At 50.7% G+C, this 13,986-nt stretch overlaps 8 protein-coding genes across 8 annotated transcripts; 3 read left to right on the forward strand and 5 right to left on the reverse strand.

Moving 5' to 3' along the window:
- Positions 1–112: 112 nt before the first annotated feature.
- N7508_003491 (DNA-directed DNA polymerase alpha subunit POL12) lies at positions 113–2,195 on the forward strand (the record flags this gene model as incomplete). The annotated part of the gene is made up of 3 exons (XM_058461557.1): positions 113–603; positions 653–1,952; positions 2,022–2,195. The coding sequence occupies 3 exons, from the start codon at positions 113–115 to the stop codon at positions 2,193–2,195; spliced, it is 1,965 nt and encodes a 654-aa protein (XP_058322134.1).
- A 247-nt stretch (positions 2,196–2,442) lies between these two features.
- Positions 2,443–2,958, reverse strand: N7508_003492 (uncharacterized protein; the record flags this gene model as incomplete). Its single annotated transcript, XM_058461558.1, has 1 exon — positions 2,443–2,958. One exon carries the CDS (start codon positions 2,956–2,958, stop codon positions 2,443–2,445), a length of 516 nt encoding a protein of 171 aa, XP_058322135.1.
- Positions 2,959–3,651: 693 nt separating this feature from the next.
- N7508_003493 (translation initiation factor eIF2B subunit delta) lies at positions 3,652–5,478 on the reverse strand (the record flags this gene model as incomplete). Its single annotated transcript, XM_058461559.1, has 2 exons — positions 3,652–4,647; positions 4,720–5,478. The coding sequence occupies 2 exons, from the start codon at positions 5,476–5,478 to the stop codon at positions 3,652–3,654; spliced, it is 1,755 nt and encodes a 584-aa protein (XP_058322136.1).
- A 398-nt stretch (positions 5,479–5,876) lies between these two features.
- On the reverse strand, positions 5,877–7,904 carry N7508_003494 (kinesin-3 family protein uncB; the record flags this gene model as incomplete). The annotated part of the gene is made up of 2 exons (XM_058461560.1): positions 5,877–7,555; positions 7,628–7,904. 2 exons carry the CDS (start codon positions 7,902–7,904, stop codon positions 5,877–5,879), a joined length of 1,956 nt encoding a protein of 651 aa, XP_058322137.1.
- A 473-nt stretch (positions 7,905–8,377) lies between these two features.
- N7508_003495 (uncharacterized protein) lies at positions 8,378–8,617 on the reverse strand (the record flags this gene model as incomplete). Its single annotated transcript, XM_058461561.1, has 1 exon — positions 8,378–8,617. The coding sequence occupies one exon, from the start codon at positions 8,615–8,617 to the stop codon at positions 8,378–8,380; it is 240 nt and encodes a 79-aa protein (XP_058322138.1).
- A 1,984-nt stretch (positions 8,618–10,601) lies between these two features.
- N7508_003496 (uncharacterized protein) lies at positions 10,602–11,175 on the forward strand (the record flags this gene model as incomplete). Its single annotated transcript, XM_058461562.1, has 2 exons — positions 10,602–10,916; positions 11,017–11,175. The coding sequence occupies 2 exons, from the start codon at positions 10,602–10,604 to the stop codon at positions 11,173–11,175; spliced, it is 474 nt and encodes a 157-aa protein (XP_058322139.1).
- Positions 11,176–11,524: 349 nt separating this feature from the next.
- Positions 11,525–12,444, forward strand: N7508_003497 (YoaK family protein; the record flags this gene model as incomplete). Its single annotated transcript, XM_058461563.1, has 2 exons — positions 11,525–11,729; positions 11,840–12,444. 2 exons carry the CDS (start codon positions 11,525–11,527, stop codon positions 12,442–12,444), a joined length of 810 nt encoding a protein of 269 aa, XP_058322140.1.
- Positions 12,445–13,050: 606 nt separating this feature from the next.
- Positions 13,051–13,839, reverse strand: N7508_003498 (uncharacterized protein; the record flags this gene model as incomplete). Its single annotated transcript, XM_058461564.1, has 1 exon — positions 13,051–13,839. The coding sequence occupies one exon, from the start codon at positions 13,837–13,839 to the stop codon at positions 13,051–13,053; it is 789 nt and encodes a 262-aa protein (XP_058322141.1).
- Positions 13,840–13,986: the final 147 nt, after the last annotated feature.

Genomic DNA, 13,986 nt, shown 5'->3' on the forward strand with positions numbered 1-13,986 from the left:
CACCTTGATTGCCGCGATGCCCAAATAATATTACTTTTTTGGGTGATTAGGTCAGCGACACGCTTTCACGCGTCTCCCCGCGTCAACTTGTACTTTCACCTTATCATCAACGATGGACGCCGAAGCAGAACTCAATGAGCAGTTCGCGAGCTCATTCCCTGATGGGATCCCCAAGGACATCATGGCTGAGCTCCTCTCCATGTTGCGAGTGCACTCGATCACCGCAGAGGAGCTATTCTACAAATGGGAATCCTATAGTATGAAGATGGGCGAGGGTGTGACCCTGACCATGATGACCGTGCGAGGCTTCAAGCAAGATGTTCAAGATGCATTGGAACGAGAAAGTCGCAGCCACGCTGGCCGGCATACAGAGAAACGAAGCGCAAACACAGCAACCCCGCGCGCCGCTGCCGCAGCAGGCGGCGATATGTTTGGGATGTTGGATCAATTGACTCCGACTGCCTCAAATGTGAGATCTGCTGGTGGTCTCGGATCGGTCAAGCGCAAGTCCGAATTCTCCTCGCCCGCTACGCCTAGAGTCAAGACCGAAAAACCTTCACATATGGGTACAAAAACGCCCGGGACCCCTGGTGACGGAATACCGTATGTTCTTCTTGGGACCTATACATTATAGCTGCTAACACCACGGCAGGTCAGTTTCATTTTCAGAGAGATCCAACCCCGGCCAGACCGTCGAGACACTCAATTCACACCTATCCTTGCCAGAAACACCAATGGCACCATTCTCCGAGGCGCGCATTCGGCCAACAGCGAACACAGATCTGAAGAAGTTTGGTTACAAGCCAATGGGCATGAAGCTATCAGAAGCATCGGAGATTCTGGACGACCGCATCGACGAGTTCACGGCGATATTCCAGGCACAATTCAACTCAGACGACATCACATTTGGAAGTGCAGCTACACAGAGCACAAGCGAAATCGTTGCTGTCGGACGAATCGCCTCGGACAGTTTAGAAGGAAAGCTGAACCCGGCTTCCCTTGTCCTCGAGACATCACGCCGGACTGGAGCTGGCAGACGTGTACCTCTGAAGGTGGACTCGGTACCCTCGGCCAACTTCTTCCCAGGTCAAATTGTGGCTCTCCGTGGCATCAATCCTTCTGGTGAATATTTTACCGTGAAAGAAATTCTCCCAATTCCTCTTCTGCCTCCCGCCGCATCTTCAGCTGTAGCTCTGGACAATATCAACGATCGAATTGAAGCCGACTCCAGTCTACCACTGAACGTGATGCTGGCTGCTGGTCCCTACACCTCAGATGACAACCTGGACTACGAACCATTGCAGGAAATTTGCCAAAAGGCAGCTGATTGCTTCGCCGATAGTCTCGTTCTCATGGGTCCGTTCTTAGATATCGAGCACCCATTGCTCTCATCAGGTGATTTCGACCTGCCAGACATCAAGGGTATCGACCCGGACACAGCTACCCTGTCTATTATGTTCCGCCATTGCATCTCAACACACCTGGCACGACTCGCAGCAGCAGTTCCCAGCATTACCATCGTGATGGTTCCTTCTGTACGCGATGTACTCAGCCGACATGTTTCCTGGCCACAGGAGCAACTTCCTAAGAAGGAGCTGGGTCTGCCCAAGCAGGTACGCATGGTGTCGAATCCCGTCACATTGTCTTTCAATGAGTCTGTGATTGGCATGTGTTCACATGACGTACTCTCCGAGCTCCGCCGCGAGGAAGTCATTCATGGCCGGCCGACGGAGGGCAACCTGCTCACCCGTCTACCCAAATATCTCGTGGAGCAGCGCCACTTCTTCCCCTTATTCCCTTCAACTGGACGGGCAAGCCTTCCCCAGCCTGGAACCGAGAGTGGTATGGCCACAGGTGCTATGCTGGATTTGCCCTATATGAAATTGGGCGAATGGTGGAACGTACGGCCAGATATCTTAATTGTGCCGAGCATGCTGCCTCCTTTTGTCAAGGTGAGCTTTTGATACACTGTCTGCTAGCTGTAAATACCCTCGCCATACTAACGATACCACTCTTTACAGGTCGTGGACAGCGTTCTAGTCATCAACCCCGGCACCCTATCAAAACGTCGTGCAGCAGGCTCCTACGCTCAAATGACTATTCACCCACGCCTGGTAGCAGAAGACGAGCGCGAACAAAAGCAGCTGAGTCACAAGCTATATGAGCGCGCTAGGGTCGACATCAACCGAATCTAAAGGCAACATAATCATATCGCATCATGCGCGGCGTTACGGCTGTCAAACCAAGCCCATACGACGGCCATTTGATCTACAATTTAATGGTTCAGGAAAGAGATATCCAAATGGAAACGAATCAATGAACTATTCGAACAATACAAGATCAGCATCCATCCTATCATGGATCATGGGTATCATATCATATAACCAGGCCATACAGCCAAACACCATCATACCCCAGTAAAACGTAAAGCCACACACCAAATCACCTCAACCCAATGACCCTCCTACCCCCCATCCTCCTGCCCGCCTCTCGAACCCTAACAACAGGAGCCCCAGCAACCGCAGCACCACCCCCACTCCCGCGAATCGTAGCACCAGGCCCCGACCCTGCCGCACCAGCAGCCCCAGTACCCCCAGCCGCAACAGGACCAGACGCACCATGCCCCTCCCCATTTACAAGGGCCTCAAGACCAAGATCCCGCCAAACAGCCTCATGTCTCCGATCCATAGCGCGCGTAATCCCAAATGCGGCATGCTGATCCGGCACAACGTCGTCTTCGTCTTCGGGGTTTGGGGGCTGGTATTGGGGCGCGACGTAGATGTCTTCGATGGGCAGGAAGGAAGGGATTGTGGTTGGTGAGGTTGAGCCGTAGGTTACTGTGTTTGCGTCGCGGCTATTGCTGGTGCTATTGTGGGGGTCATTGTTTGGGTTTGTTGCTGTTGAGGTGTGAGGTCTTGTGAATTCCTCGAAGAGATCGGCTAGTTTTGGTTGGTGCATGTGTAGGTATGTTGCTGAGGAGTCTTTGCTCTGGGGGTTGTTAGCTTGGTTTGAAGTTGGGGTTAGGGTTGAGGGTGGGAGACGCGGGGATCGTGCAAGGGGAATGGGGATTGGAGGTACCATTTTGAATACTTTTTGACCACCTTGTGTAATCTTAAAGTTTAGGGGGTATGGTTGTGTGGTTTCTATAGTGAGAGCAAGATATGGCCGAGGTTCGCTGTTGCTTGTCAACATTATTGAACGGCAGAATAACGTGCTATTAATACACCGCCTTTGTATCATGCTAGTCTAAACACGGCTAGTATGCACCTGCGGCTCCACAAGCTTGTTTCTCGAAGTGCATGCCTGTATGCAACAACTCAGGCGATTCTGATTTCTATATTGCCTCGATATAATAAAATGTTCACCGGCATACATTTTCCACTTGATACATGTAAGTAATCTATTCCGTCCATTCATATCACAGTCTCCAGGTCCAACGAGGAACTCGACACAGCTTGATCTATCGATCAAAAAGAAAGCCGACAATTCATACAAAGATGAAGAAAAAAAGAAGAAATTCATATTCCCAAAACACCAGCTTGAAATTTGCTGGCTCGTAATGCATTCAAACAAGAGAGCAGACCTGGATATCACAAAGTCGAGGCCCTAGGAAACTTTTTATTTTGCAGTATAGACACAGACAGTGGGACATCACAGATTCGTGCTCATGCGGTGGACAATGGGGACGGCGCTAGGTGGCAGACTGCCCATCTCGGTGACGACCATATCGACATACTCGGCAGGTGTAACATCGTACATGATGTTCAGCAGCTGCAAATTGGGTGTGTCCTTCCAATTTGCTAGCGGAGATGTTGAAGATGATGCAGCGGATGTCTCAGGTGTGGGTGCGGCAGAGGTAGGTTTTCCGCCCTTCTTATTGTCAATCGGGGCAGGGGAGTTGGCTCCGGGGTCCGGCAGGCCGGTAAGTTGTTGAGGGGGTAGGGAGGAGACCAGCTCATCGGCATCGGCGATTTCGTTGACGACAATGCTGTCGAGAGCGACGCGGTCGGTGAATTTGACAGTCTCGCAGCAGACGATGACGGGGATTTCAACGCCACTGGCACGTTCTTTGGCGGACATGGCAACTAGAGCGGTACCGACACGAGAGTACAGACCGCCGTTACTTGTCATGGCGTGCGCTCCCAGGAAGACCTTGGTAGCGTCCTTGATGGCATGAGTAGTGGCATGGACGAGGGTATACTGCACATCCAATCCGGCCTTGGCGAGTGCGCGTGCGAGGCTCTTGCCTTCGAACAGGGGTCTCGAGTCGATGATTGAAACTCTGAAGCGTTTGCCTTGGTTGTGTGCTAACAGAAGCGTTTCCTTGACAACATTACTGCCAGCAAATGTCACAATCACATCACCATCCTGAACCTTTTGCGCCGCGCTGTCGGCAATCACCTGGCCGGCAACAGTAATCTTCTCACGGATGAAGCTGTCAATAAAGTCACACAATGTAGCCTTAGCGGAGGACTCCGGTGTAGAAGGATCAATTCCAGCAATAGCCAACTTCAAAGCACGAATAGCATTGCCCTGAGTGATCGAAAGAGGCCGACACGTCGAAAGATATGTAATCTGGTGGGAAAGATGTGTGGTCAAGTGGCGAGCGAGCGAAGTACCCAGAGGGGTAGTATAAGATTCAACGACCTTCACAGGAAACAGTCAGTATAACCATCCAGCAAGCATGTCACCCACAAATCAAGAGAGAAAAATACATACCCGCTTGAAAGCAAGCAAAGTAGCAACACAACGCGCACTACTACCACAAACAACGTAATCCCTCAACTGCAATCCCAAAGCCAGAACAGCAGGATGAACCTCCTTGCCGGCACCCGCAACAGTAGTCCGGCGCTGCTGACCATACAAATGACCAAAAACAGCAACCTTCTTATCATCCTTCTTTTGCTTCTGTTCAGCAGGCGCACCCGCGCCAACAGGTCCCGACCCGCGACGCGGAGGCGCAGCCTTCCCACCTTTCTGCGCAGCACCAGCACCAGCATCCTTCTTCGGCGTGGCCGGTGCACCGCCACGACCGGCACCGCCAGCACCAGGCGCGGCACCACCAGCTGGGCCACCAACCTGCTCTTTCTCTACCTTCTCGCGCGCGCGACGGGCAGCCTTTTCGGCTTTGGCTTTTTTCTTCAGTTCAGCTGGTGTGAGGGCTTTGTCGGCGTCGCCGGCGCCGTCAGTTGGGGCGGCGTCTTTGGCGACTGGCTTGGCGGGTTTTGAGTCGCGGATAGGGAGGGATTGGGTTTGGGGCTCGCTTGCTGGAATGGCGGCTGGCGAGGGCGCTGTTAGCGCTGGGTTGGTGGGTTCGGCCATGATTAACTCAATTATTTTGTTGGAGGGGTTGCTCTTTTTGGAGCTTAGGTTTGGTGGGGAGAGGGAGAGGGTTGACTCACGGAAAAAGAAGTGATGCCATAAGCGGCCCACCGAGCGGCGCAGCCCTAACCGCCGCCGATGCTCGTGTATATTCATGGCTATTCGGTCGGGTTGGACGATTAAACGATTGAATCGAGGGTAGTTGGTACAGTATCAGTCTGCTTTTATCTGGAAACCCTCTACGGGGTACTGTCTCGGGAAAAGGCCTCGTCTTATAGAAAGGCCTGAAGGAAACTCTATGCCCAAGGCAAAGCAAAAGTGATCGACTTGAAACAGGCATCGCATCAGGTGTCTCATTATTCATGTCAAGGGGTCTCGCTATCAAATAAAGAAGTCATGGGCTAAGAATAAGTCCAGGTGCTGCCCAAAGGTGGCAGGCGTTGCCTGGGAGAGAGTCGTGGTCCCAATCTAAACAAAGAGCAGACAAAATTCGCCGCCAACGCCAATCAAACCCTGTACACGCAATAAAAGATAAAGAAGGGCATTTCCACATATTAGCGATTGTTGTTAATGTGTCCCAGTGCACGTCGTTTGCGAGTTCCAGGTTCCTCGAGGGGACGGAAGCGCTCGTGATCGGTGGCCAACTTTCGCTTGAACACACTCAAGTCACCGAGAAGATCATGCATGTGGTTTTGCATTCGGTGAGCCTCTTGTTCATTGTCATCGTCGGTGACGTTGTCATCATCATCATCATCATCCTCCCAGACATCCATATCAGACTCGGCATTTGACGGGGGAGAACCCTCGCGGTAGTCTGAATCATGGCTTGGCTGCTGATTCTCTTCTGGCACTGATACTATACTGGGCTTCCTTTGCGGGAGGGTGACGGCTGGAATCGGGTTTTTGAGACTATCGACGGCCAGTTTCAAGTGCATGCGCAGAGCTTCATTTTCTGTCTGCAATTGTCGAATCTTGCATTCGCTGACCATCTTTGTCTCCTCCATGAGTCGTTGCATCTTTTCCACTTTCTGCTGGTATTCTTCGAGTCGTTCATCAGAAGCCTCAGTTGCCCGCTGGTGAACGGCTGCTTGGCTGACACTGAGTTGAAGGGTACGGATGGTCTCTGCCATCTCTGCGATTTGCGCATCACGTTCGGCTGCGGACAATTGATCTTGGTTCACACGTGCCCGAGTTCGGATATTCTTGGCTTGGTCGGCATAACGAAGGGTGGAGAGTGTTTCTTCATAGTCCGCAGGTGCGATACAAGCAATCATTGCTGTCTTCGAGTTACCACCTAGACTGTCTTTCAATAGCCATGTGAGAATCGAATCGCGATATGGAACGAGCTCTTTGCCTTTGCGTACACCGCGGGGTTTCTTGGGGTCTGCTAGAGCGGCAATAACGCGACCTAGCGTAGTCAAAGACTTATTGATGTTGGCACCTTCCCGAAGTCGGGCACCTGTTGCTTCGGTAGATTTGGCACGTTCAGAACCAGCCAGATCCACCAATCGAATGCGGGCAGTACGTTCAGTCGTTTCGTCTGTTGACAAATCATGGTGGATCTGTTTTAGCGTGATGGTGAAGACTGCGTGGGATCGTGATGAGGTGTCATTCATCTTTGTGCTGGCTGTTGTACGGGAAACATCTCCCTTTCTCATGAATTTCATCAACTCGGTGTAATTGCGTGCCGTCACCTCCGTCAAATCTTTGACATATGGACCCTCCGACGGTGATTCACGAATGCGGAGATAATGCGGGGGATCCGTCCGAGGTACCAAAAGATCTCGGACGTGCTCGTTATATACTTCGAAATACGACACTCGAACGTTGTAGCTGATATCCGGAGAAGGTGAATTCTCAATGCGCTGGAACAAATCCTCGCAAGTCCTGGGAATCAGACCGGGCCTGTCTGGTGTACCCATCATGGTATAACTCTTTCCTGAACCCGTTTGTCCATAGGCGAAGATACACGTGTGGTACCCTTCAAAGTTGTGATCCAGAAATTCCTCACCAAGTGAATTGTACACATCTTCCTGATGCGCGTAGTGATCATCCTCCTCATCATGCGACCAAAACGAGTTATCGAACGTGAACGACTTGTCTTCCAGGATCTTGCCTCGGGCTTGCGACTTCGGTTTTCCAAGGTCACCAGGTTTCGGTTTCGGAGCCTGCAGGCAGGTCATTTGTGTACGCGGGTCCATAGATATCAAACATTGCGCCTTGCGCTCGATTTCTGCGAGACGGTCAGACAAAGCCCTCCAAGTCCACACTAAAATCCCATATCCCAATCCCAGACATTACCTACCTCGAGGCAAGAACTTTCGCACTCGTACAACGACGCGCACATTACCCCCAGGCGTGGGGCTAGCCATCCCATCGCGGCCGGATAGCGCGACGCTTTCGCGCGCGCGGAAGGACGGACTTGAAGCGGAGGATCTGAGGGTGGCGGCGGAGGCGGAGGTGGAAAGAATGCTAGGCGAGGTGATGCCCGTCGCGGCGGAGAGCTCGGAAGAAGCGGCTGAGGAGATCGAGCCAGGGCCCGGGTGGCCGATGTGATGGTAGAAGCGCGGGTCCAGCGCCATGTCCCTGTTGTCCCTCAATAACTGCACACAAGCGGTGACGGCGTCACGTCGTCGGTCAAGAAGAGAATGGTACATGCAATGGGTTGAACAAAAGAAAGGGGAATGTGAAATGACAGGGAACTGGGTAATGGGATAGAGAGAGAATGAGTGAAAGGGGGGTCGGTACTGTTGTTGCGCGTTTGTTTCCTTGGGACTGTTTCAGGTCAAGAGAGCTGAGGTTCAGAGCCCTAGCATTCTGCGCTATGCGCGAGTATTCGAAAAGGAAATAATTAAAAAGAATGGATGGTATTCAAGATAACATTTGTTACAAAGATGCGGTATACAAATGCCCAAGTGTCTACGCAGGTGCCACGGTCTACAATCCGTTGCCACAGCAATGGGCTTAGGCGCACTCCAGACTCCACTGAATTTCTTCGATTTCCACTATACAGATATAGAGTAGACTTGTGTGACACTTGCACAAAAAATTACGATTAATCAAAGTCGGCAGTCTCGGCGTTCATGGCAGTGTAGAGATCTGCTTCATCGTCGAGCACGTCGTTAGGCTTCTTGGCCTTGATACCCCAGGTAGCATCGGGAATGGGGTTGCCAGTGGCATCCATATGTTCACTCAAGAGCTGATTGGGGCCAAGCTCACTTTGTTGTTGCTTGCCAATACCAGTTGTGGCCTGGACTTTGGCGGCGGCCTTCTTCGGTGCGTCTTGCATAGGCATGTCTTGTATGTGTTAGCGAATCTGTACAGATCGGACATCTTCAACCCCCAGCTCCTCACTCTTGCCCGATCACGGTAGAATGGTTAAAGGGGACATACTCAATAGTTGCGTTGTGACGTTCTTAGATTGTTTGTATTTGGATCATGGTTGTAGACAAAATTTCAGGGCAGACCGAACGACATTTATGCGCTACGGTGGCGGTATGATAGGATCATGACGACGACATATACCCCAAGCTCTCTCCGCACTCGCCATAAAAGGATATTTAGCGAGTGCCACCAATTCTATAGTGCGCTGGAAGTGGTATATCGTGAGCCAATTGATTGTTTTGAACATGACGCCCTCTGTTAGGATCGTTGGGTTGAAGCGGTTCCATGGATATCGGGTCAAGCGTCATGGTTGCCACCAAGCTCTCCTTCGCTCTATTGCTTGCCCCAAACACTGATTCTATTCTATCTCAATCTTTGGTGGCAATCGAAGCGCATCGATCCTGTTGGTCGCCCTTTTGAGGTCTCTTTCTCCTCTTCGTCATCTCAAAAATGTCCAAACATGGATTTTTGAGAGTTACTAGACATGGCCATATTCAATGAATCATTATGTAGAATATGCCTCAATGCACATTTCTAAATATGGAGATAGAGAGTCTTGAAACAATCGATGAAAACAAGGTTCATGTTTGCCACAATGGATGTCAGGGACCTATACCAGACAGTTATCCAACACCGCAAACTGACAAAGGCGGGTGTTGGATGCAAGTATATTTAACAGAACTATCATTTGCTGAGACGTATATCAACGACAACTTAATAGCCTTTTTGACAGATCCCACGTATTAGCGTTGTCATTACTGGCCTGGCTCTGCCCAAATGTACGAAACCGGGTCACATGGCTACAGCTCCAATATTTTGGGCCACACCTTGTCGAGTATTTTGACTGATTACTCAGTGGTATATATAGCAATACTAGACATTGTTCACATGAGAGATTATCAAAGATGTGACTCGCGCAACCCACTAAAGTCCACGCAGCCATGACGGACAAATCGTGGTTGAAAGAAGGTATTGGAGTACGCATTTGCAGAGACTTGGGGGCGAGGAATGCATTTCGTGTTTTGCTAAGGCAGTAACGGCATTAAATTGAGGCTTTTGGTCGGTAGGATTACGGCTTGAAAGGCGGATGTTGATCGAGGGTATATCAATAATGCATTCCTGTGTCAAGGGATTGTTTTCATGAGCTTTATAGGGTCGGACCTCGTGGGTTGCAAGGGGATATCAAAATAGAACCTTTGCCAGTCCGCATAGTGTAGCGTATTCCAAATCCTCAATATATATATGTCTATATGTATAAGCCCCATCTTCAAAGGAAATTCTCCCGAGAATTCCAACGCCCATAGCTATACATAGCTCACTTTTATCAATCATGATCGACAGGCAAAACAGCCACTAAACGGGGCGAACCGGCAGTGGAATGTGGAAATGTGACAGGAGGATCTTTGCCCATGTTTCAACCGTTTCTCCGATATTCTGTATTCCAGTTTTGGTATGATCTCAAGTGCCAGCCAGACCGAGTGTGGGTACTCGCGGGCGTGGGGTACTAGTGACATTTCCAAGGGAGGATCCCTTCCTGACAAAAAGCAATGGACCGCCCTCGAGCAAATCAGACAAATGGCTGAGTAAGTAGAGATCCCGAATAGGGAGTATTCTTCATCTGCATGGCAGACTTGCAGATCGAAGGATGCTAACATACTTCAATTTCTGCCTTAAGCGCTCGAAGCGCAGGCCTGTGCAGCCACATGGCCTGCATTCTAGATGAAAGTCAAGGCAGCCAGTTCATATGAAATGATCGAAATCCCCATATCCACGATGAATATCAGCCTAGACCAACATTGAAGCTAGAGAATTACCCGGGTGTGAAGTATACACAACCCTGCAAGCCAACCCTGCAGGCCCCCTCCACCCAACACAATCCGCATCCCCAACACAGCATGACGATCCAATTCCCAATCATCTCATTCGACTATTTCCAGCCAAGCCCCGCCAAGAAGTTCATCCGTTTGACAAAACACGCCGGAGTGCTTGGCGGGCAAGTCCGCATCTTCGACGAACTCAAGCCGGTCCACCCCGACGAGCTGATCGGCGAATGGGATGGATATATCCTGACCACGGGACACCCCTTCGAAGACGAACTGGAGACACTCAATTGGTTCGGTAACACATTTGATTCTACGGACGACGTGGCTCCGCTGATTGTTGCGCGGAATGGTGAGCGGGTGTGTTTTGAGGACTGGGGGCGTGCATCGGTGAGTACAGAGTGCTACAGGGTTCCGATGCAGGGATGTATATTCTCTCTTTGGGATCTCGGTGTAATCTTTCAATGCATTCTGACCTTGGCATCTGCAGTTACGTGAGATCAAATACCACGGCGTGGTGTCTGCGGCTCTGGTGTATGATGAACGACCCACGATAGTCTATTATCGGGCTGTGAAACATAACATGGTTGCTGGGTGTATGGAGAGTAAGCAGTTCAAGGGCAGAGTCTATTTCTACCTCACGCGGTGAGGTTGTTCAGAGTACGGAGAGCCTCGGTACAACCGTCATATAGTGGACAGTGGTTGGCTGTCTGCACATCCTTAATTCAGCCCTATCCGAGCTCCACATGGGTCCAGGCAGCAAAATTCGTGTGTTGTTGTATCGCAGGGGGTTTAGAGGGCTGACAGTCTCAATAAAAGTGAATTGGTTTTTGTATTGTTTCACGCTGTAATTATTGCGCGATCCCCGACGTCGGCTAAGTTTTTCTCGGAAGTCGCCTCGACCCGATCAGGGAACGCCGACTTTGACTCACCCCGACTCTCACTCTATTTATGCGAGGGCGCGCACTTGTGTTATACTGCATTGTATAGACTGCACAATGGAGAAAACAACACAACCCCCAGCCGATCTCGAGGCCTCCCCCGACGTCCCCGCAAAGCAGGAGTCTGGCGTATCCCAACGATGGAAGCAGAACCTCACAACAACACACGCAGACCTGGTCTGTCTACTCCTCTGTTTTCTCACCGGACTATGCGATAGCAGCGCCTACAACGCATGGTCCTGTTTCCTGGGCATGCAAACAGGTATGGACATCATCGTCCCGAACTCGATTCCGCAAGGGGCGAAGCCAAAGCCTGAGCCAAAGCCTGAGCCAAAGCCAGCACAAGCGCAAAACTAACAATTTGGTTCACAGGAAACACCATCTTCCTAGGCCTAGGCGCCTCCAACCAACCGACCAGCAAGCCCTGGGGCTGGCTCAAGTCCCTCGTGTCAATCGCGTCATTCTTCCTCGGCGCAATGGCCTTCTCGATCGCAATGCGCAGCGTCGGCGCCCTCCGCCGCGGAACCCTCTTCATCTCCTTCTTCGTGCAAGCCTGCTTGATCGTCATTGCCGTTGCGCTCATTGAAGCCGATCTTATTCCCCACACCTCTGCCGACGCTGGTCTCGACGGCGGTCCCCTCTTCCTCGAGTTGATTCCTATTGCCCTGCTGGCTTTCCAGTCTGCTGGTGGTATGACTTGCTCTCGGTCGCTTGGGTATAATGAGATCCCGACTGTTGTCTTGACAAGTGTTTACTTTGATATTGCTTCTGATCCTAAGATCACTGATAAGCCCACTACCAATGTTAAGCGCAATCGGCGCATCGGTGGTGTTGTGTTTTTACTCATTGGTGCTATTGTTGGTGGCTGGTTGAGTCGCAGTAGTGGTGGCATGGAGTCTGCTTTATGGATGGCTGCTGGTATGAAGTTTGTTGCTGCTGTTGGCTGGTTGTTCTGGAGGGCTGCTCCGCCAAAATAGGTAGAGCTGGGCTTATGCGGGTTGTTCTAGACTTAGTTGTAGATATAGCTTCGGCTTATTAGACTTGCATAGATATATATGTTAATATTTTATATAGACAGTACAGTTCGAGAAGACACTTGGTTTATATGGAGTGACACTGAGTCTAATGCATACGGCTGTGATATTCAATACTGAAATCCTGGTTGAAGGAAAAGTGAAAGCTATATTCCATTTCACATTTGTTGCGTCATGCACAGCTTGCTCGTATCCTTTAATTTCGGGTTTAGTGAGCTCATCTCTTATTCTCAATGGACATTGTATACTGATTACCTATCGACTCGTAGTTCTGCCCAAACGTAGCTTGAAAGAGCTACCCCCGATCCCCTCTTTACTTTCGGCTAAAAAAAAAATCCTGATGCTGTGAACTAGCTAGGCTTTACGACCGGGTCAAGTTGGTTGAGGGAGTCTTGGGCTTATCAAGGTGAACTACCCAGTCCTTAACCGTGGATATCGGAAGTATAACATACTCTTTCCCATCTTCCTATCGCATACAGTAACGATATATCAAACTGTTGATTAAGCCACATAAATTAATTACTAATGACATCTAAGACATCCACGGGTCTATCCCAAAAGCTTCCCCATCCAACTCTTCCCAGACTCCTCGCCCTCCTTCCAAGTCCCCTCAACCTCAACACAATCCTCCTCAATATCCCTCCAAGATAAAGCCCCCCACCTCGCAGGCCTCTCAAGCGCATCAACAAAATGATTCATGGCAAGCACCATCTGCGCAGCCCACCTCTCCTTACTAACCCTCCCAACACCAGCAGCCAAAGGCGGCATAAGAATCCTCCCAATCCTCTTCTTCCCATTACCATCTTCATCCACATCCAACGTCCGATTCCACCCCTCAACCTGCCCCAGTAAACTCCAAACACACTCATAAACAACCTCCCGATCCCAACTAACAGCCCCAGGCTCACGCATGGTAGGACAAAGCGCGACCCACTCACACCCGAACCCACTTCCATTTCCATTCGAATCCCCCTTCACCTTGAGTTCCTCCGGAAAAGGAATAAGCGTACAAGTCCCCGGCGGCGCAAACCCCCGCCACTTCTCGTAAAGCACACCCTGCGCAGCGCGCGTCAGGGCATGGTAGTCATTGTGCGGGCTAAAAGTCCTCGAGATGGCCGCGTCGAAGGCGCCGTCGAGGCGGCCGTAGCTGTTTGCTGGGGAGACGATTAGGTCAAAGGTTGTGCCTTCTGGGAGGGAGTTTAGCCGTTCGTTTATGGGTGTAATTTTTAGGGTTGTTTGGGTGTGGGTTGGCCAGTGGATTTTTAGGGCAGTGTTGTAGGCTTCTATGAAGTCGATGTCCATACATAGGAGGAGGATTTCTGGTAGGTTTGTCGTCATTTTGGTTCTTCTGTTTCAGAAATGACAATTTGGGGTTGATTGTGAATTTGGGTTGGGATGTGGCTGATTTATAGAGTTGCCATGTGGCAGAGGTCGAGGCAGCTCAGTTTCGTGCCGGGTGAGGCTCTCATTTCCGAGTCTGGCTCC

Source organism: Penicillium antarcticum, assembly GCF_028974205.1.
Source record: "Penicillium antarcticum strain IBT 31339 chromosome Unknown utg000003l_segment0_segment0, whole genome shotgun sequence".
NCBI lineage: Eukaryota > Fungi > Ascomycota > Eurotiomycetes > Eurotiales > Aspergillaceae > Penicillium > Penicillium antarcticum.